Consider the following 22,244-nt stretch of genomic DNA (forward strand, 5'->3'; position numbering starts at 1 on the left):
AAGGGTGGTTTGGGGAGAAAAAACCCTCTCAAGCTAGGGTTGCAAACCAAGATCAAGCTCTAGTTCTGGTTGTGGTTTCAGGAAACATTTTATTATGCTAGGTTAGAGGAGGGAGGAAGAAAGGGGAGTAGAATGGGGCCATAGAAACCTGTTGCTTGTTCTTCATCTTTGAAACCTAGTTTGAGAAGATTAGCCATGTGATTTCTGAATGAAGTATCTTGAGAGTACAAAACCTCTGTTTAGTTTGAATCTGCTGTCCATCAGAATAGACTATCCTCACCCAACCAAGAAGGAAAGTGTTCATTAGATCAATGGTTCTCAATCTGTGGGTCTCCAGGTGTTTTGGCTTATAGATCCCAGAATTCCCAGCCACTTTACCTGCAGTTAGGAGTTGAAGACCAAAACATCTGGAGACCCACAGGTTGAGAACCATGGACTTAGATTCACAAGCCAGTTGCTCTACATCCTAGCCTATTTTTCTTTTAGTCAAGAGAAGACCAATTGTTTGGAGGAAAGACAGAAAAATGGCAATGGACATATATGTGGGGATGCTAGACTTTCTGGCAATGCCCCAAGATCCCATGGGAAGACCTCGCAATGTGGTTTTATGTTATTATTCTGTTTTTTATTTATTTATTCATATTGATCTTCTACGCTATCTCTTTACCTATCATCCTCATATTTGCCCTATGATAACAGAGCTTCCTCTCTTCTATTTTCAAGGACTTGGCATTCCTATCTCACTATCACCATCCCAGGACTCCCTTTGTGTGTGTGTATGTGTTGGGGAGAGGTTTCAAAATGTCATAATAGCAATTCCCACCTTGCTCTTTCAGCCGGATGATCTCAGTGTCTGAGCCAAAACTGTTCCAAGCGGTGCAGTTGTAAATCGTCTGGAAGTCCGCCCGCACGATGTTGCTGATAGTTAATGTAGAAATGACGCCTTCATCCGTGCTGACAGTTTCCACTGTGTATCGCCCAGAGGTACCTGACTCCAGAACATTCTCCTTCCAGGACCAAGCCTGTACATTTAAGCAAGAAGCAATTAGCCATAGTAGGACTTTTTCTCTCTCCCCTCCACTAGAAATTCTCCATCAGTTTTCAGTCCTGTATCAATATTATTATACAGCTAGATCTTTAATAGGTTGAAACAATTTGGGGGTCATTCTGTGTAGTAAGTAGACTTCAGTGAATAAACTAGACCAGGGGTCCCCAAACTAAGATGTGGCCCTCCAAGGTCATTGACCTGGCCCCCGCCCTCAGTTTTAGACTTAGGCTCGCCCAACGTCCGAAATGACTTGAAGGCACAACAACAACAATCCTACTTAACTTGACTCTCATTGGCCAGAAGCAGGCCCACACTTCCCATTGAAATCCTGATAGGTTTACACCAGGGGTCCTCAAACTTTTAAAGCAGAGGGCCGGTCCACAATCCTTCAGACTGTTGAGGGGCCGAATTATCACTTGAAAAAAAAAAAACTAACAAATTCCTATGCACACTGCACATATCTTATTTGTATTGCAAAACAACAACAACAACAACAACAATGAAAGAACAATACAATATTTAAAAAACAAAACAATTTTAACCAACATAAACCTATCAGGATTTCAATAGGAAGTGTGGGCCTGCTTCTGGCCAATGAGATAGTTAGGTTAATTAGGATTGTTGTTGTTGTGTGCCTTTAATAATAATAATAATAATAATAATAATAATAATAATAATAATAATAATAATAACAACTTTATTTTTATACCCCGCTTCTATCTCCCCAAAGGGGACTCAGGGCGGTTTACATGGGGCCGAATAAAAACAATAGCAATAAAAAACACAACAATAGACAAAAAACATGCACAATTATAAAAATTTAAACATTAGCTAGTAAAAACAAATGACAAGAGCTAATAAAAACATGGATTAAAATGAAGAGGTTGTAAAAGTAGACTGGGTAAGGTGCACCATATAAATATTTCAGACTCTGGGCGAGCCTAAGTCTAAAATTATTTATTTATTCATTTACTACATTTATATCCCACCCTTCTCACCCCAAAGGGGACTCAGAGCAACTGTATGTACATACAATATATTATATTATTAGCATAGCACAATATTAGCATTATATATTACTATATTGAACTATACCACTATACTGTAATGTAATATATATATGTAATATATATATGTAATGTATAACATATAATTAATATTATTATATGGTATTATTATTAGTATTATAATGTATAAAATGATAATATTATTATCAATATCATATGTATATACAATGTATTATATTATTAAAACTGATATAAAATATTATATTATAAATGAGTGTGGGGGCCAAGTAAATGATCTTGGAGGGCTGCATCTGGCCCCCGGGCCTTAGTTTGGGGACCCTAGGTTAACACAATATGTTGGTTAAAATTGTTTTTATTTTTAAATATTGTATTGTTCTTTAATTTACTAATACTGTGCAATCCTAATAATGTAATATACACGATATACACAATATATTGTGTACACATATAATATTGATAATATATACATATAATATTGATAATAATATTATAATGTAATACAATATAATATTTATTTATTTATTACAGTATTTTTACTCTGCCCTTCTCACCCAATAGGGGACTCAGGGAGGCTAATAATAATAATAAAATATAATAATATTGTATAATATAATAATATTAATTATATATTATATATCAAACTAGCTGTGCCCGGCCACGAGTTGCTGTGGCGTTGTCTGGTGGTGTTGGTGAGAAATTGTTAAGGTAGTGGTGGTATTGAATGTCTGTATGGTTGTCTTTATGTTTAGTATGCACACTGAAGTGGATTATATGGCAGTGTGGAGTCAAGATAATCCACTTCAAAGCAGATAATATAAGATTCTAAATGGGTTATATAGCTGTGTGGAAGGGCCTTGAGTCTATACTGCCATATAATCCAGTTAAAATCTGATAATATGTGGAAGAGGTCTAAGTGAGGCCTAACTGTGCCTGTCCCCTGGGCTGAGGAGGTTGCTAGGAGACCAAGTGGGTGGAGCTTAGCCTTCAAACTGGCAGCAATTGGATAAAAACTATTATTCCTCTCCCTGTAATTAGGACTTTATTTTTCTTTTCTTTTTGTTGTATCAACCTAGAGCCGTGAATGATGGGTTGTGTTGTCAAATTTCGAGGTTGGGGGTCCTGTAGTTTTGTTGTTTTGTCCGCTGCCCTGATGCCATCACCCTTTTATATATATAGATGTAATATTACTAATAATATTACGGTATAGTGGTATAGTACAATATAGTAATATATAATGTTAATATTGTGCTATGCTAATAATATAATATATTGTATGTACATACAACTTGTAAGCCGCTCTGAGTCCCCTTCGGGGTGAGGGTGGGTGGGGTATAAATGTAGTAAATAAATAAATAAATAAATAAATGTTGTTAGGGGTTTTTTTTTGTACTACAAATAAGAATGCGCATAGGAATTTGTTTGTATTTTTTTTAATGATAATTCGGCCCCTCAACAATCTGAGGGGCCATGAACCAGCCCTCCACTTAAAAAGTTTGAGGACCCCTGAACTAGATGGTCAAATACATTTTAAAACTGTACACAGATAAAACAGTATCAGGGACTCTTATCTGATTTTCCCTGTCGAAAAGGTTTGGCAGGTAGAGATTACACAGACTCTTATAAATGGGGGCATCTGCGAATGGAGGGAAGCTTGCCTAGTACTTATCTTTGTTGTGCCAGAGAAAAACGTTTTCTCTTTTATTTATTTATTTGCATCACTTTTACCCCGCCTTTCTCCCCGAGGGGACTCAAAGCGGCTTACAATAAATAGGCAAAAATTCAGTGCCTAAAAACAACAATTCATATAAACAATCTACAAAACAACAATTCATATAAAGCAGGTACTATTGCAAAATAAAATCACATTATATAAAATTTAAGCATGTCCAAGATTAAAATCCATTCATCCAGAATCCCCAATAAATCTTCGTACAGGTCATGTAAAGTCCATGTTCTCATTCATTAAAAGCTTGCGTGCACAACCATGTCTTTAAGGCTTTTCCTAGATGTAAACAAAACCACTTTTTTGCTCTGAATTTTCACTGATTTTAAGGTATGGAATTTTCTCTTATTGGCCAAGATAAGTCCAATAAGATAAGAAGAGCAGGGTATAAATATAGTAAATAAATAAGATTCTAAATGGAACTAGCACTATGTCAGGTTCCACCAAATCCTTCTCTCTCCTTATCCCCATTTAAGTGATGGAGTGGGGATGGTCGGGAAGCAGCTTGCGATGTTCTGAAAGCCAGGTGCATGAAGAAGGAGGCATCATTCCACCTGAACATTAGGAAGAACTTCCTGATTGTAAGCAGAGCTGTTCAACAGTGGAACTCCCTGCTTCAAAGTCCAGTGAAAGCTCCTTCTTTGGAGGCTTTTAAACAGAGGCTGGATGGCCATCTGTCGGGGGAGTTGGACTAGATGGCCCATGTGGTCTCTTCCAACTATGATTCATTTGGGACCTTTTAGAACAGTGGTTCTCAACCTGTGGGTCCCCCAAGGTGTTTTGGGGCCGGGCTGTGGCACAGGCTGGTGAGTACCCTGCTGCAATAAATCACTCTGACCATGAGGTCATGAGTTTGAAGCCAGCCCATGGCGGGGTGAGCACCCGTCAATTAAAAAAAAAATAGCCCCTGCTCGTTGCTGACCTAGCAACCCGAAAGATAGTTGCATCTATCAAGTAGGAAATAAGGTACCACTTATAAAGTGGGGAGGCAAATTTAACTAATTTACAATGTTGGAATGAGGAAGTGCCATCACAGTGGATGATGAAGCAGCTGCTCCCCCCTGTGGCCAGAATCGAACATCCCCTCAGGAGAAGGTTAAATTGCCTCTGTGTCTGTCTGTCTCGGTCTTTGTTTGATGTGTTTATGGGCATTGAATGTTTGTGTGTATAATGTGATCCGCCCTGAGTCCCCTTCGGGGTGAGAAGGGCGGAATATAAATACTGTAAATAAATAAATAATAATAATATTACATTTATTATTTTTCTCTATTATTGTTGCTACTATTACATTTATTTACTCTATTTTTATTATTAATAATAATACATTTATTATTTCACTCTGATATTATTATTATTATATTTATTATTTTACTCTATTTATTACTACATGTATTTTTTCCTGTATTTATTATTATTATTATTATTATTATTATTATTATTATTATTATTATTACATGCATTATTTTACTCTATTATTATTAAAAGGATACATAAGCATATTTACATTGAAGAAGATGAGAATAATGATTTAATCAGAGTTGGACAATCTTATCTTAAATCAGAGCTTTATGTAAATATTCAAAAACATTTATCCTACTGATGCCTCAATTAATGTAATTTTATTGGTATCTGTTTTTATTTCTGAAATTTACCACTCTTGGCTTATACTGGATGGAGTCAATGTTTTCCCAGTTTTTCTGTGGTAAAATTAGGTGCCTCGGCTTATATTCGGGCCGGCTTATACTTGAGTATATATGGTATTTAAATTCTGGACGTAGTTTTCCCGCTAGCTCTGCTTTATATTTTCATGACAATCTTTGAATTAATTTAACATTATATCAATCACACTATCTTTTTAAAAAAAACAATTGAAAGTAAGTGAGGCATATACATTGTATATCAACTGTCTTTGTGCTGCTATTCACAATGTCAAGGAGGAAGGCATCTACTCACAATTCGGTCTGGTGGAGGAGTACTACGGATGAAGCATTTGATCTGGCCCTTTTCCCCATGAAGTGCATGCTGTGTCTGGGTGCTGGAGATGATAGGTGGCCCTGTGAAAAAAAGGATAAAGCGGGTCAGGGTGGGAGGAAAGAGAGAAATAGTGCTGCATCCTTGTTGAAAAGGAGTTATATACTCACAATTACATACAGATATTGTGCAATGGAAATGAGATGAACATGGAACTGCTCCTTGACCAGAACTGCTCAAAAAGGTTGATCTATTTTCTTATTAGCTGGGCAGGCAGTGCATGTGAGACAGACTGAGCTAATGATCACAAATCATGTACTCTGGATATTATTAAAGAACAGGAAACATCCATGTTCACCTTTTTAAATTTGCTTCTGTCTTGGTTCAGAACTGGATGTAGTTCCAGACCCCTGCAAAGATCGTTTTTTGGTGTTTGACATGGAGACATGCTTCTGCTTTAGCATAAGATTTGTTGATAGGAAATGATTCAGCAGATGGCACACAGAATTCTAGTCTTTTTGCTAGTGAGGTCCAGCCACCCCACTAGGATTAGCTTCTGCAACAAATTCTACCCTGGCATATCCCTTGACTACCAATTAAATCAAATCCCTATCATCTATATATATAAAAGAGTGATGGAATCCTGGCGACCGACAAAACAACAAAACTAAACACCCCACAACCTCAAAAATTGACAGCACAACCCCTCATCCATGCCTCTAGGTTGCTACAACAAAAAGAAAAGAAAAATAAAGTCCTAATTAGAGGGAGATGAATAATTGTTTTTATCCAGTTGCTGCCAGTTAGAAGGCTAAGCTCTGCCCACTTGGTCTCTTAGCAACCCACTCAGCCCAGGGGACAGGCAAAGTTAGGCCTCACTTAGGCCTCTTCCACACTGCCTATAAAATACAGACACCACCAGACAATGCCACAGCAACGCGTGGCCGGGCACAGCTAGTTGGACATATAAGCTTCTTGGGTTCGCTATCCACTTGTAGGTTAAAGCCAATGGAAAATGGGCACTCAAGGAGAGCAGCAAACAAAGGAAAATACAGTGTGCAAGTGTGGCCCATCTTTCCTTCCTAGAAATGAGAATGAGTTTAGCTACAGAGATAAAATCCCTCCCCTGTCTGTTCCCAGCCTTCCTATCTTTTATTAGCTTCAAAGAGTAAAGTAAATGCACAAAGGATCTAAGAAGACCACTACCACAAGTTGACCCCGTCATATCACTTGATAACTGTTTGGCCATGATGCTAAAAACTCCAAAACCTGTCTGCCTAGTAGTAGGGGCTAAGCTCACTCCAGCTTCTTTTTCTACTCTTCCTGTTCTTGGTTTCACAGGGTTTTTTTTGTGTCAGGAGCAACCAGAGTTGCTTCTGGAGTGAGAGAATTGGCCGTCTGCAAGGACATTGCCCAGGGGACACCTGGATGTTTTGATGTTTTACCATCCTTGTGGGAGGCTTCTCTCATGTCCCCGCATGGAGCTGGAGCTGATAGAGGGAGCTCATCCGCGCTCTCCCCGGGTGGGATTCGAACCTGCAATCTTCAGGTCAGCAACCCAACCTTCGAGTCCCCTAGGCCACCAGAGGCTCCTGGTTTCACAGTAATCTAAATGTTACTAACTAGAGTTTTGGACCATCCATGATGTAGATTCTCTCCAACAATGTAGTAATCCATCAGGAACCATTAGATAAGGAACCATGTTCTGCATAGTCTCTCTTTTTGTAATTGTGCTATTGTAATCCATAATGACGCTCCATGCAGTAAGCTGGTCACATGACCTTGGAGGTGTCTATGGACAACGCTGGCTCTTTGTCTTAGAAATGAAAATGAGCACCAACCCCCAGAATTGGACACGACTAGGCTTAATGTCAGGGGAAAGCCTTTACCTTTACCCTAATCAATTACAACAGATTGGCTAGCTACTTCTCAGGGTACGTTTTGGACCATCAGTGATTTGAATGGAGCACTGTTATCTGATGTGGCATGTTCCAAGTATGCCATTTTTTTTTGTAATTTGGCTTTTGTGATTCTATCAATATCAGTTGTTCTCAACCTGTGGGTCCCCAGGTGTTTGGCCTACAAATCCCAGAAATCCCAGCCAGTTTACCAGCTTTTAGGATTTCTGGGAGTTGAAGGCCAAAACATCTGGGGACCCACAGGTTGAGAATGACTGATCTATGACACCAAACTGGGAGGGATAGCTAAAACTCCAGAAGACAGGAGCAGAATTCAAAACGATCTTAACAGACTAGAGAGATGGGCCAAAACTAACAAAATGAAGTTCAACAGGGACAAATGCAAGATACTTCACTTGGGCAGAAAAAATGGAAATCAAAGATACAGAATGGGGGATGATGCCTGGCTAGACAGCAGTACGTGTGAAAAAAGATCTTGGAGTCCTCGTGGACAACAAGTTAAAAATGAGCCAACAATGTGATGCGGCAGCGAAAAAAGCCAATGGGATTCTGGCCTGCATCAATAGGGGTATAGCGTCTAGATCCAGGGAAGTCATGTTCCCCTCTATTCTGCCTTGGTCAGGCCACACCTGGAATCACACTGTGTCCAATTCTGGGCACCGCAGTTGAAGGGAGATGTTGACAAGCTGGAAAGCGTCCAGAGGAGGGCAACTAAAATGATTAAGGGTCTGGAGAACAAACCCTATGAGGAGCGGCTTAAAGAGCTGGGTATGTTTAGCCTGCAGAAGAGAAGGCTGAGAGGAGATATGATAGCCATGTACAAATACGTGAAGGGAAGTCATAGGGAGGAGGGAGCAAGCTTGTTTTCTGCTGCCCTGCAGACTAGGACACGGAACAATGGCTTCAAACTACAGGAAAGGAGATTCCGCCTGAACATCAGGAAGAACTTCCTCACTGTGAGGGCTGTTCGGCAGTGGAACTCTCTTCCCTGGACTGTGGTGGAGGCTCCTTCTTTGGAGGCTTTTAAGCAGAGGCTGGATGGCCATCTGTTGGGGGTGCTTTGAATGCGATTTTCCTGCTTCTTGCAGGGGGTTGGACTGGATGGCCCTTGAGGTCTCTTCCAACTCTACGATTCTATGATTCTATGTTGATTTCATTCAGATATTTGGTGAGTTTGTTTGGATGGTGCCCCGAGCATGTAACAGGAGCATTACTGCTCCCGCTTCCATCCGGATCTCCTGCTTCCCCAACGTCCCAAACCCGAATGGACTCTGACAGGTGATCTGCAGGTAGCCAGCAGAGGGCACTCCCGCACAACGTAAGCTGATTCTCCCGCCTTCCACCTGTTCTCCAACACAGGCTATGAAGTCTGCTTGCAGATTATATAGATTATCCCTGACACAGACAGATCCAGTGGGCAATTACCAAGGCAAAAAATTTACATCACGCTTCATTCATAATGAAGTGCTTTGGAACATGGAAAAAGGGTGGAGTACAAGGGGAAGAAAATAGCCACAGATTGAAAACAAATCTCTGTATGGCTTAGGAGGTCCAGTGATGCTCCCTATTTCCCAAAATTCAAGTGTATAGCATTTGAAGTTGTAGCTTTTTTTCAGAACAAGAGCAAAAGTGTCTGGTGCCTCCCCATGTAAATATGATACAAATCCATTCTGGTTGTAAGGTAAAGGTAAAGGTTTCCCCTGATGTTAAGTCCAGTCATGTCTGACTCTGGGGGTTGGTGCTCATCTCCATTTCTAAGCCGAAGAGCCAGCGTTGTTCATAGACACCTCCAAGGTCATGTGGCCGGCATGACTGCATGGAGAGCCCTTACCTTCCCGCCGGAGCGGTACCTATTGATTTACTCACATTGGCATGTTTTCGAACTGCTAGGTTGGCAGAAGCTGGAGCTAACAGCGGCCGCTCATGCCGCTCCCGGGGTTTGAACCTGGGACCTTTCGGTCTGCAAGTTCAGCAGCTCAGCGCTTTAACATGCTACGCCATGGGGGCTCCATTTCGCTATTCTGGTTGTATTCAGTACTTTAAGGGAACTCCCCAAGGGAGTGAACTCTATCTCTTAAAAGTGAAATGTACCATCTTTGTATAATAGTAAGGAGCCCCTGGTGATACAGCAGATAAAACCGCTGAGCTGCTGAACTTGCTGACCGAAAGGTTGGTGGTTTGAATCTGGTGAGTGGGGTGAGTTCCCGTTGTTAGCCCCAGCTTCTGCCAACCTAATAGTTTGAAAACATGCAAATGTGAGTAGACCAATAGGTACTGCTCCAGCAGAAAGGTAACAGCGCTCCATGCAGTCATGTCATGACAAGACTTAATGTCAGAGGAAAACCTTTAACTTTATCTTACCTAAGGCTTTTCTGTTTTGAAAAGTGCAGACTGGTACCTTGTTAGAAATATATGTAAGCAAAAGTCTGCCTTAACACCTGTGCATGCCCAGAAACAGTGTATTTTGTGCAAAAATAATCTGCTCAGGATCCTACATGGAACTAGCAGAGGGCAGTGATCTACCAGTGTAAGGCTGCCTTCTGATCCTACTGAAGGTAATGGCTCTGTTAGGAGAGTGTGTTTCCCCACAGCCATCTGTCCTTGGTTTGTTTGTGTGTCAAGACAGTAGCAAGGTCACTAATAAGATTCTGGTCACTCTCTCCTGCTCAAAAACTACCTACTCAGAATCCGTGGTTGGCATTCTGCTGAGCTACACTTACATGTTCATTGCTGCTTTATATTCACAATCCCTATGCAGGTGTCTAGGTAGGACACTATTGTCACAGTCATAATGACATCCACAAACTTTATTTACAAGGCTGTGAAATAAGGGGACCCATTGTGCTGGCAATTGGGTGGCTTGGTGATATTTCCTGGAGCAAAATAAGCAAGAAAGCTTAGCAGATGTTTAGGCTGCACACTTTTTAGGCACCTTCCAAATAGTTGCATGAAGCTGAGTTGGGCACTTTAGCCCTGCTCACTCCACCACTGACCCCTTTTTCATGGCCAGAACCCACCTTCCGGATCTTGCGTGTTCCAATGAGGATTTGCCTCACTATTTGTTTTCCTGACCTCTGTATTCTGAGCCAAGAACTAAAATTCTGGGACCTATTCTTTATCCCCTCCCAATGAACACGGTGTCAGAAAGGATTTTCTACCTTCTGTCCGACACTAACTCTGCAGTTACTCATAAGGTGGCCCTTTTTGCCCTGGCAGCAGGGCAAAACTGATATCCGATGTCGCGGTTGACTAATAGTGGTTTTTTATATCCAAGGTGTTCCCTGCTTGGGTTTTAATAATGCTGTACTTACTTGGTTTTATCTTGTTTTTAATTATGTTGGTGCTAATTCATGAAATATGTAGTATTTGAAGGGCATATCCTGACATTAATATTTGCAGCATTTTAATGTTTTAATGTTTTATATAGGGTTTTAATGGCATGTTTTATATTGTATTTGATGGTCTGGCTTTTGTGTGTTTGTTTGTTGGTCTTGCATGCGAAAGACTAAAGTCTAAGCCAGGGGTCCCAAAACTTTTTAAACAGGAGGCCAGTTCACGATTCTTCAGACTATTGGAGGGCCGGACTATAGTTGGCCACCGAGCAATAAATAACAACAACAACAACAATAATAAAAAAGAGGGTTGGAAGAGACCCTTTGGGCCATTGAGTCCAACCCCCTTCTGCCTTTGTGCACCAAAAGCACAAGCAAAGCACCCCTGACAGATGGCCTCCCAGCCTCAATGTTAATAAATAATAATAATAATAATAATAATAATAATAATAATAATAATAATAGAAGAGGAGAACCCTTGGGTCATTTAGCCCAACCCCCTTCTGCCCTTGTGCCGTGGGGGCTGGATAAATGGCTTCGATGGGCCGCATGTGGCCCCTGGGCCTTAGTTTGGGGACCCCTGGTCTAAATATTCTGTTATTGAAAGCTAAGCAGGGTCAGCCGTGGTTAGTACTTGGATCCCAGGCTATATTCCAGAGGCAGGAATTGGCAAAAACACCCCCGAGTATTCCTTGCCCCATGAAAAGTCTTGTGATCACCACAGACCGATAGATGACCTTCTTTTTTTTTTTTCCGTGTCAGGAGCAACCTGAGTTGCTTCTGGAGTGAGAAAATTGGCAGTCTGCAAGGACGTTGCCAAGAGGACGCCCGGATGCTTTGATGTTTTACCATCCTTGTGGGAGGCTTCTCTCATGTCCCCGCATGGAGCTGGAGCTGATAGAGGGAGCTCATCCGCGGTGGGATTCGAACCTGGCAGCCTTCAGGTCAGCAACCCAACCTTCAAATCACGAGGCTTTTATCCCCTAGGCCACCGGAGGCTCCTAATAGATGACCTGAAGCTACATACATACCCAGTTTTCCTGTCCCCAGCCTTTCTTAGTTTTCTGTGCAAATTTATAGCGGGGAAAATTAAGCTTTGTGATTCTGTGGAGATTGCTGGCAACTGAGCCCCATGTTTCTAACACTCTCCTTGCAAAATCCACTGGCAACTCAGAGGCAGCAATTAGGGCTTTGCATTTTTACTGTGTTTTATTGGATTTAATAACAATGCTGTATACTGATGTGTCTCTTAATTTTGGGAGAAAAGTGGGATATAATAAATAATATAAGACGATATTACTTATAGAATTTAGCGCCTAAAGCTTTATCGCTGTGATAACAAAATATGATCAAAAGTGATGCTGGAGACAACGAACAGCCTAACGAACATGAAGAAGGAAGCTTACAGTTTGATTTTATTCTTTACAACTCAGGCCTGGCGCCTCATTCCCCAACAGGTTGTGTTGGTTAGCGAAGGCTGCCAATCTCCTCACTTGACATTCAAGGCTGAGTGTTAGACAGTCGACAGGCATCTACAGTCTTAGGATGGTGTTGCTATGGATATAAATGGTGGCACTATCGGTTGCGGTTATTTTTAGAGCCTCCGTGCCAATTTATTTGTGCAGCCCCAGAAGCTCAAAAAAAAAAAAAAAAAAAAAAAAGGAAAAGAAGGTTTTCTGACCTTTCTGGTCTGGAATCAAAGAAAGGCCAGACATTTCCAAGGCACAGACCCCTGAGTGAATAGCAGCCATTCCTTTGAAACAATTTCTAGCATCTTGAGGAGGACATTCCTTTTATGCAGTCGCTTTCATATAGACAAAAATCAGAACCAGATGAGTCCAAGAAAGAGAGGGGGATGTTCTTTGTCCTGTTGTCATGTCATATGGCTAGTGTGTGCCTTGATGCTGAAGAACAGCTATGGGTGTTTTTTTTGGAAAGAAAGGGCAGAGCAATTGCTCATATGCATCTGCAATTTTGATCTCTGGCTACCAAAGAAATTCGACCTACTGGAAATATTTAGTGGTCATCTTTTTCATACAATCCTGGCAACTTAAATACTTTACATACCTTAATCACTTATTAAGGGGGCGACAGTACTTCTGCAGGAGCCGCCGGTTGCGCAATGGGTTAAACCCTTGTGCAGGCAGGACTGCTGACTGAAAAGTTGTGCAGTCTGAATCTGGGGAGTAGGGTGAGCTCCCGACTGTCAGCTCCAGCTTCTCATGCAGGACATCCCATAGGATGGTAAAACATCCGGGCGTCCCCTGGACAACGTACGTGCAGATGGTCAATTATCTCACACCAGAAGGGACTTGAAATTTCTCAAGTTACTAAAAAAAAGTACTTTTGCACTTTGGTTTTTTAAAAAATCATATCTAATGTTTGTGGCCTGTGCAGTTGTACTTTTTCTTTATTGTGGAAAGTGGTATCCTGTTCAGGGTTGTGCAAATCCGGTGACTCGGCTATAAACTGCTGTACATATAGATGCACTGTCTAAGAAGTTCCAGAAATGAAATCCTCAGTGGTAAGCGTTATACACTTTTTTAAGCAAAAGGAAATACATAGGCATTGTGCAATCAGGTGTACAATAGTGTGATTTAGTAACTATATGACTAAAAGATTGGACTTTAAAATAGTAAGGTGTGGAGATGGCTATCCAATGTGCTTGGGTCTCCAGAACTTGGGACCAAAGGATTTCTTCATTATCGACATTTATTTTGAGAGTTGAAAGTCCACAACTACTGGGGACAGCTTGGGACCCCATTACTATGGGATTCTGTTAACAAAATGCATAAAAAAGAAAGAAAATCCTAGACATGTATATCTTCATACATTTCCTTCTTGCAGGCAACATTGAACAACTCCTCTCTGCAAGAAAAGTTATTGGAAACAGAAAAGATCATTCACAAGTTGGGACTTTTACTACGTGCAAAAAAGTACAGCATCTGCACAGAAAATGATATTATGCAGAAGGTGTTCCTTTCTGTGTGCAAATGCTATTCTAGTGCAGAATGTTACATGCCTTTTTCATGTAGAATAATTCCCAAACTCTGCAAAGATTCTTGTCTTTTTATCCTGACATTGATCGATTTTCTAATATTTTTGAGTATGATTCTTCTCCCACAAAACCTTCTAGAGATTATTTCCCCATGAGGATTTCTATATTAGCAAAACATTCCAGGACAAAAAAAAGGGGAACACAAAGGTGGGTTGGACCAAAGGTAGAGTGGGATCTAGTGAGGTTCCCTGGGTGATTTGGAGAACTTGGCAAAAGTGTCTAAAAAGTATCTAAGAACAGCACTAAAAGTGTATTTCTCCCCTTGATAAACTCCTGAAAATGAGTTTTTTTATAGAATTATTTTTTTCAGGGGATGATAGACATCCAGTCTTTTTCACAAAGTATACTTAGTATGATGTCAGAAGGAGCGGGGAGACAAAAGGACAGCTCTGCATCCCCTTTTCTCCATGTGTGTTTAGAAAACATCCTAACCATGCCATAATTACCTGCTATGCTCATCTTGAAACTGAGGCCTGACTACTTTCTTTCTTTGTCTCATCCCTGCTTTGCTGTCAATGCAGGACAGATTTTGTGATATTATGGCTGCGTGAATTGCCCTGTTTTCTGCTTTTGCTGGGAGTCTTGGGAGCAGCATGCTGTTATCACACAGAACTGTCTTACTTGAAATGGGAATGCTGGATCTTGGATGTTTGAGATAAAGAAGGAAAAAAGAAGGGGCATGCAATGGTCTACACCAGTGAGATCTCATGGAGCAAGGTTTTCAATTAACTAGATCTCTGTTGTCAATCAATATAGGAAACAGACTAATAGAGTTCCACATTCATCTGAGGAATAGAGCTTGAGCATTGAGACTGCTGCAGATAGATAACCCTCACATTCACAGGAACTGTACTGCCTTCTCCTCTGAGAGAACAAGAAGATGTCATTTTTAGAAAGATGATCATGTTGGCTGGCCAAGATCCTCCAAAAGCAGGGGCATAACGGAAATATCCCTATGTTGCCTTATGCATTAATTGCACAATCATAGAATCATAGAGTTGGAAGAGACCTCATGGGCCATCCAGTCCAACCCCCCTGCCAAGAAGCAGGAAAATCACATTCAAAGCACCCCCGACAGATGGCCATCCAACCTCTGATTAAAAGGACACAGTTGCCTTAAATGTATAACTCCAATTCAGGGATGGAGTAACTACTTCACAATTTCATGACTGGGGTCAAAATGTGGTGTTCCCAAGCCCTTATGTGCAAGAAGAAAAAATGTGCCTGGAAATTTCCTCCAAACTTGCAGGAACTTTTTTTCACCTCTTGGTCCACTAATTGAATTGTGCAGTTTGCAAAACTGAAAAGCTTTAAAGTTGTGCAACATTCCATTTTGTGTTTTGCTCCTTCCATCTTTCTGGAATGCTTTGTGGCTTTTGTGGGAGAGCTGCATAGCTTTCTCTATAGCTAAGCCGCGTTTTGAATGGCTCTGTAAATTTCTTTAGAAAGTTACGCAGTTTCCCATCATGTTGGGAAAAGAAGTTCCCAAATATTTTAACTCTGTGGTTAGAAAAAAATGGTTGTCTTTATTTTTTTACTTTTCTCGGGAATTGGAAAATCTAAGAATGGTGACTCGTCTATTTTCAGAATCTTGAACCGTATCCATCCATTCTTGGTAGGCTAGTAGGCCGGGATGCTTTGTTTTTACATGGTTTTACTCTATGTATGGGTAAGTGTGTATGTTTTGTATGTTTCACATGTTTTGATATGGTCAAAATTGACTAATCAATAAAGAGTTGTTGTTTCTTTGGACCGCATCGAACAAAAGTGTAGAGGACTGTGTAAGACACCAACGGCTATCTACACACCATTAGTAGTAGTAATAGTAGTACAGTAGAGTCTCGCTTATCCAAGGTAAACAGGCTAGCAGAACGTTGGATAAGTGAATATGTTGGATAATAAGGAGAGATTAAGGAAAAGCCTATTAAACATTAAATTAGGTTATGATTTTACAAATTAAGCACCAAACATCATGTTATACAACAAATTTGACAGAAAAAGTAGTTCAATACACAGTAATGCTATGTAGTGATTACTGTATTTACAAATTTAGCACCAAAATATCATGATGTATTGAAAACATTGACTCCAAAAATGCGTTGAATAATCCAAAACATTGGATAAGCGAATGTTGGATAAGTGAGACTCTACTGTAGTAGTAGTAATTGTTGTTGTTAGTATTAATAATGTTTTCACTCAGATTCTTGCAACTGATGCCAGTCCTGTTAGTTATATTCTTATATTCTTATTTCTGGCTTAACTACTAGGGCACCTCCCAAGCCTTTGATGCCAACCTGGCTTGCTTGGTGATTCAGTCACATTTCCTTTTGTTAACATCATTGTCTGGTGTTTGGGGTTTATTATTTTTTAAAAAAAGAAGAATTCTTAAGAAAGGGTCCGCTTGACAAGATTGCCTGCAGCAAATTGGTTTGTGGTCTATCTTCCTCTCCAGGCAATTGGTCATTTATCCTTATTATTACATTGGTGAGGGCCTTGTGTCTGATAGTATCTCTCTTATCCAATTGGCAGGTTTTGAGTTTTTCTCTCTCTTCCCCTGCATCCCTTATCAGGGCTAGTAGGCGCCAGAACAGAAACAGTTTTCTCATAAGATGTTGAGATTTATTTTGTTTCCATCTGGGGAGAGGATTTCCCATACACGAGGCAATGGATCATAATTGATGGTGGTGATAGCTCAAGATTAGATGCCCTCTGCCCTTTGCAGAACAAATGAAGAAATCACACATCAGAAATACTTAAAGCACTAGAGTTCTGCTCAAGTGACAGTGGATGAAACGTACCTGTATCCCACAAAATTTCCTTAAACACACCTGACCTATCTGATTTTGGAAGCAAAATGTGATGGTGGTGATTAGTATTTTGGGTAGGAGACCAAATACTATTGATCTGATTCAATATAATGCAGTTTCATATGTTTCTATGTGGTCTATCACTGGGCTTCTGACAAATATCTGCTGGAACACTTATCAGAAGGATGTGGAATCCTTATGGCCCTTCATGCTAATTCTATTTAAGCTTTACCTAGCATGGTCAACAGTGAGGGTTAAGAGGTTTGGTCTAATACAGCTTTAAATCCAGTATTTTTGATGATCTCAGGCAATAGTGTGTCTCAGGAGTATGTCAAGTGGATTTTTACAAAATCCAGGCTACACTGATTGACTGTAGGTGGGTAAATTAAAGCCCGTGGGTCATATATAGAATCATAGAATCATAGAACAGTAGAGTTGGAAGAGACCTCATGGGCCATCCAGTCCAACCCCCTGCCAAGAAGCAGGAAATCGCATTCAAAGCACCCCCGACAGATGGCCATCCAGCCTCTGTTTAAAAGCCTCCAAAGAAGGAGCCTCCACCACAGCCCGGAGGAGAGAGTTCCACTGCTGAACAGCCCTCACAGTGAGGAAGTTCTTCCTGATGTTCAGGTGGAATCTCCTTTCCTGTAGTTTGAAGCCGTTGTTCCGCATCCTAGTTTGCAGGGCAGCAGAAAACAAGCTTGCTCCTTCCTCCCTATGACTTCCCCTCACGTATTTGTACATGGCTATCATGTCTCCTCTCAGCCTTCTCTTCTGCAGGCTAAACATACCCAGCTCTATAAGCCGCTCCTCATAGGGTTTGTTCTCCAGACCCTTGTTCATTTTAGTTGCCCTCCTCTGGACGCTTTCCAGCTTGTCAACATCTCCCTTCAACTGCGGTGCCCAGAATTGGACACAGTATTCCAGGTCTGGTCTGACCAAGGCAGAATAGAGGGGGAGCATGACTTCCCTGGATCTAGACACTATTCCCCTATTGATGCAGGCCAAAATCCCGTTGGCTTTCTTAGCAGCTGCATCACATTGCTGGCTCATGTTTAACTTGTTGTCCACAAGGACTCCAAGATCTTTTTCACACGTACTGCTGTCTAGCCAGGCATCGTCCCCCATTCTGTATCTCTGCATTCCATTTTTTCTGCCGAAGTGAAGTATCTTGCATTTGTCCCTGTTGAACTTCATTTTGTTAGTTTCGGCCCATCTCTCTAGTCTGTTAAGATCAATATACCCCTAAGGACTCCTAGGCTCCAAAACTCAAAGACGCCTCCCCAGATTAGAATCATAGAGTTGGAAGAGATCTTGTGGGCCATTCAGTCCAACCCACAACCCCCTTTTATATTTTAATGGTTTCAATTTGAGTCTAAAAAACCAGCCAAATGCAACCCAAAACATTGGTAAATATGGCAGTTTACCTCTCCCGTGCCCAGAGCTCCTCAACCTATCAAACCAAAAATCAACCGCAGATTGACCAAAATGATGGCCAGGAGCAACAATCATAAAACCACAATGCATGGTCTTCCAGGCAGGATTAAGAGTGAACGGAAAGGCTCTTTTTAACTCTGTAGCAGCTAGTCTCTCTAATCCACTATTATCCATTTAATAGGGGGGGGGGGGTCATATGTGAACTATGGCCGACACTTTGCTCATTCTTGACTGATGCCACATGGTCCACTGCAGATACTGCAAACCATGTTGCTTGCCCACGGTGAGAGACACCCAGACCATCTCTGAGATTCAACCCTATTCTTGAATCAAGACTACTTTTCCACATGTGCCCCTGGTCTCCCGTCTTCCCACTGAAACTCTAGCTCTTGACCTTTAGACACATAATTGACTACCTGGCTTCTCGTTGCTCCAAGAAAACTCTGGAATGTCCAGAAATCTGTTTTTGTGGGTCTCACCCCATCTGAATTCCTCATTTATCTGACCAAAGTAGGGTGAACCTCTGCTCTCGGAAGCCTCTAGGAGTAGCAATTAACCTTTGAAACTGTGGTTAGCTTTCTTTGTATTGTTTAACATCAAAATGCCAATTTTTCATGGATTTTTTTTTATTTTTTTCCTGTGGACATATCTGTGCAGCCCCATGAGGATCCCAGGAGTGTAAAATTGGTTGTCAGATGCAACACAGTTGCCCTCTCCTGTGTGAAACAGAGCGTCAGAAAGCTATTCCCTTTGCACTGAAATTCTGAGGGACAAAGGAAGGATACGGTCTCTCTCTCTCAATCTCTCTCTGAGAAAGCTTTTTGTTTTCATCAAATGTATTCCTTTGTTTCTTGCAAGTTATCTGAATTGTAATTAAATTGCAGCAGCCAACAGGGAAGGGAGAGGAGCAAGAGACGGCATGCTGAGCGGAGGGCAAGAGAATGGTAGGCATTTGCTTGATGGCTCCAATGGTTTGCTCCTGTCTCTTTTCAGCATTAACTCCACTTAAAATTAAACTGTGTCAGTGCTCAACAAATGAATGTTGAGTGGGAATGTTTGAGCTTTTCATAAGAGGAGGGGGAGACTGCAAAATAATAGTAATGGCAGGTGCATTTTAGCTTTCATCATGGAATCCAAGGTAGGCATTCTGTTCAGTAGATGAGAGAGCATTACATGACCAATTCCATCTTTTTGGTTTGCCTGGGAAGGGATATCTGCAACCCATTCCCAGTTGCAGGGCATCTTCAGCCAAGCAGTTGCAGCTTGTTTAACAACAAGTTAAACATGAGCCAACAATGTGATGCGGCAGCTAAAAAAGCCAACAGGATTCTGGCCTGCATCAATAGGGGAATAGCGTCTAGATCCAGGGAGGTCATGCTCCCCCTCTATTCTGCCTTGGTCAGACCACACCTGGAATACTGTGTCCAATTCTGGGCACCGCAATTGAAGGGAGATGTTGACAAGCTGGAAAGTGTCCAGAGGAGGGCGACTAAAATGATCAAAGGTCTGGAGAACAAGCCCTATGAGGAGCGGCTTAAAGAACTGGGCATGTTTAGCCTGCAGAAGAGAAGGCTGAGAGGAGACATGATAGCCATGTACAAATATGTGAGGGGAAGTCATAGGGAGGAGGGAGCAAGCTTGTTTTCTGCTGCCCTGCAGACTAGGATGCGGAACAATGGCTTCAAACTACAGGAAAGGAGATTCCACCTGAACATCAGGAAGAACTTCCTCACAGTGAGAAAGGCTGTTCAGCAGTGGAACTTTCTCCCCCAGGCTGTGGTGGAGGCTCCTTCTTTAGAGGCTTTTAAGCAGAGGCTGGATGGCCATCTGTTGGGGGTGCTTTGAATGAGATTTCCTGCTTCTTAGCGGGGGGTTGGACTAGATGGCCCATTAGTTCTCTTCCAACTCTACTATTCTATGGTTCTATGATTCTATGACCCCAAGGAGTCTTTCTCGCTACCTCTTTTCAATGCAGCTGCAACTGGGAGAGCACTGTAAATATCATATCCCCAGTGGCCTTACTGGAAAGGTCTTAGAAGCCCATTGACTAGGGTGCAGCAAAACTGAAAAAAAAAATAGATATTTTAGGGCAGTGCCATTGTCAGATGTAACTATAATAGTAGAGCTCCACCGTCTTACCTCCAATGATGCTAGATCTCAGCCTACATTTGCATCTGTTATATTTTAGTTAATTTCTCTGTTCCATTTCTCTTCACATAATAACTTAATTCCATCTGATCATGGAAGCAATTATATTTTGTTCCTGTATTCAGGCCGGGCTGTGGCGCAGCTGCAATAAATCACTCTGACCATGAGGTCATGAGTTCGAGGCCAGCCCGTGGTGGGGTGAGCACCCGGCAATTAAAAATAAAAAATAGCCCCTGCTCGTTGCTGACCTAGCAACCCGAAAGATAGTTGCATCTATCAAGTAGGAAATAAGGTACCACTTATAAAATGGGGAGGCAAATTTAACTATTTACGATTTTGGAATGAGGAAGTGCCGTCAGAGTGGATGATGAAGCATCTTCTCCCCCCTGTGGCCAGAATCGAACATCCCCTCAGGAGAAGGTTAAATTGCCTCTGCGTCTGTCTGTCTCGGTCTCTATTTGATGTGTTTATGGGCATTGAATGTTTGCCCTATGTGTGTATAATGTGATCCCCCCTGAGTCCCCTTTGGGGTGAGAAGGGAGGAATATAAATACTGTAAATAAATAAACAAATAAATATTCCTGTTTTGTTCCCATGCTATTGAGAACCTGCCTTCTCTACCAATCAAAATCTAAAATACTAGATAGATAATAAAGTGTTCTGCATCTCTTTAGCTAGACCACTTTGACCAGGGACCACTCTGTAACATTAGTACCAAAAGGGTTACGAATTAGTTTTTGGTGAACTTTAGATCCGGTTTGATTATTTGTGGTGCTGATTCAGAAAATTGCACTGGATAGACCACAACAGCTCTAGTTTCTGATACAGAACATCCAGTAGTTGCCATCACCTCTCTCACAGAAAACCATATTTAATAATCTAGAGATGATATGGTCTATCCAATGCAATTTTCTGAATCAGCACTCCAAATAACCCCAGAAACAGGCCTAAAAATGAAGTCACCAAGAAAAAAAATGTTTTTTTTGGTTGGGCTGTGTTATTATCTGTAGTAGTAACAGAGAGGACCATATTTTAGTTTTTCCGGACCACTGGTGGTCCACGGACAACAGGTTGGGAACCATTGATAATATATAATATATTGTATATACATATAATATGGATAATATTATAATGCATTATGATATAATACTGATAATAATATAATAATATCAATTATATCTATATATATATGAGTAGTGAAATTTCGGCCTAGGACAAAACAACAAAACTACACATCCCTGAAACACTAAACTTGGCAGCACAACACCTCATCCATGCCTCTACGTTCATACAACAAAAAGAAAAGAAAAATAAAGTCCTAATTAGAGGGAGAGGAATAATTGTTTTTATCCAATTGCTGCCAGTTAGAAGGCTAAGCTCTGCCCACTTGGTCTCCTAGCAACCCACTCAGCCCAGGGGACAGGCAGAGTTAGGCCTCACTTAGGCCTCTTCCACACTGCCTATAAAATACAGATTATCTTATTTTAACTGGATTATATGGCAGTGTAGACTCAAGGCCCTTCCACACAGCTATATAACCCATTTATAATGGACTTAATGTAAGGTAAAACCTTTACCCTTTACCTTAACTACCACCAATTCCTCAATACTTTATTTCCCATACCACCATACTTCGCCACAGCAACGCGTGGCCGGGCACAGCTAGTATTATATATTAAATGTAATATTACTAATAATATTACTAATATTATGATATAATGATATAGTACAATATAGTAATTTAATACTAGTATTGTACTATGCTAATAATAT

At 41.0% G+C, this 22,244-nt stretch overlaps 1 protein-coding gene and 1 long non-coding RNA gene across 6 annotated transcripts in view; one reads left to right on the forward strand and one right to left on the reverse strand.

Annotated features, from left to right (window-relative positions):
* The window catches only part of kirrel3 (kirre like nephrin family adhesion molecule 3), a 960,216-nt gene that overhangs the window by 61,762 nt on the left and 876,210 nt on the right, over window positions 1-22,244 (reverse strand). For all 4 annotated transcript variants that reach the window (XM_062960868.1, XM_062960866.1, XM_062960867.1 and 1 more), the window contains 2 exons: window positions 5,753-5,853; window positions 824-1,022 (listed from right to left, as the gene is read on the reverse strand). In XM_062960868.1, coding sequence (XP_062816938.1) covers window positions 824-1,022; window positions 5,753-5,853 — 300 coding nt within the window. The remainder of the gene's footprint in view (window positions 1-823; window positions 1,023-5,752; window positions 5,854-22,244) is intronic.
* The window catches only part of LOC134293413 (uncharacterized), a 119,343-nt gene continuing 116,299 nt past the window's right edge, over window positions 19,201-22,244 (forward strand). For both annotated transcript variants that reach the window (XR_010000382.1, XR_010000383.1), the window contains exon 1: window positions 19,201-19,267. This is a non-coding gene — a long non-coding RNA (uncharacterized LOC134293413). The remainder of the gene's footprint in view (window positions 19,268-22,244) is intronic.

The sequence above is a fragment of the Anolis carolinensis genome, unplaced genomic scaffold (genome assembly GCF_035594765.1).
Source record: "Anolis carolinensis isolate JA03-04 unplaced genomic scaffold, rAnoCar3.1.pri scaffold_8, whole genome shotgun sequence".
In the NCBI taxonomy this organism is placed as follows: domain Eukaryota; kingdom Metazoa; phylum Chordata; class Lepidosauria; order Squamata; family Dactyloidae; genus Anolis; species Anolis carolinensis.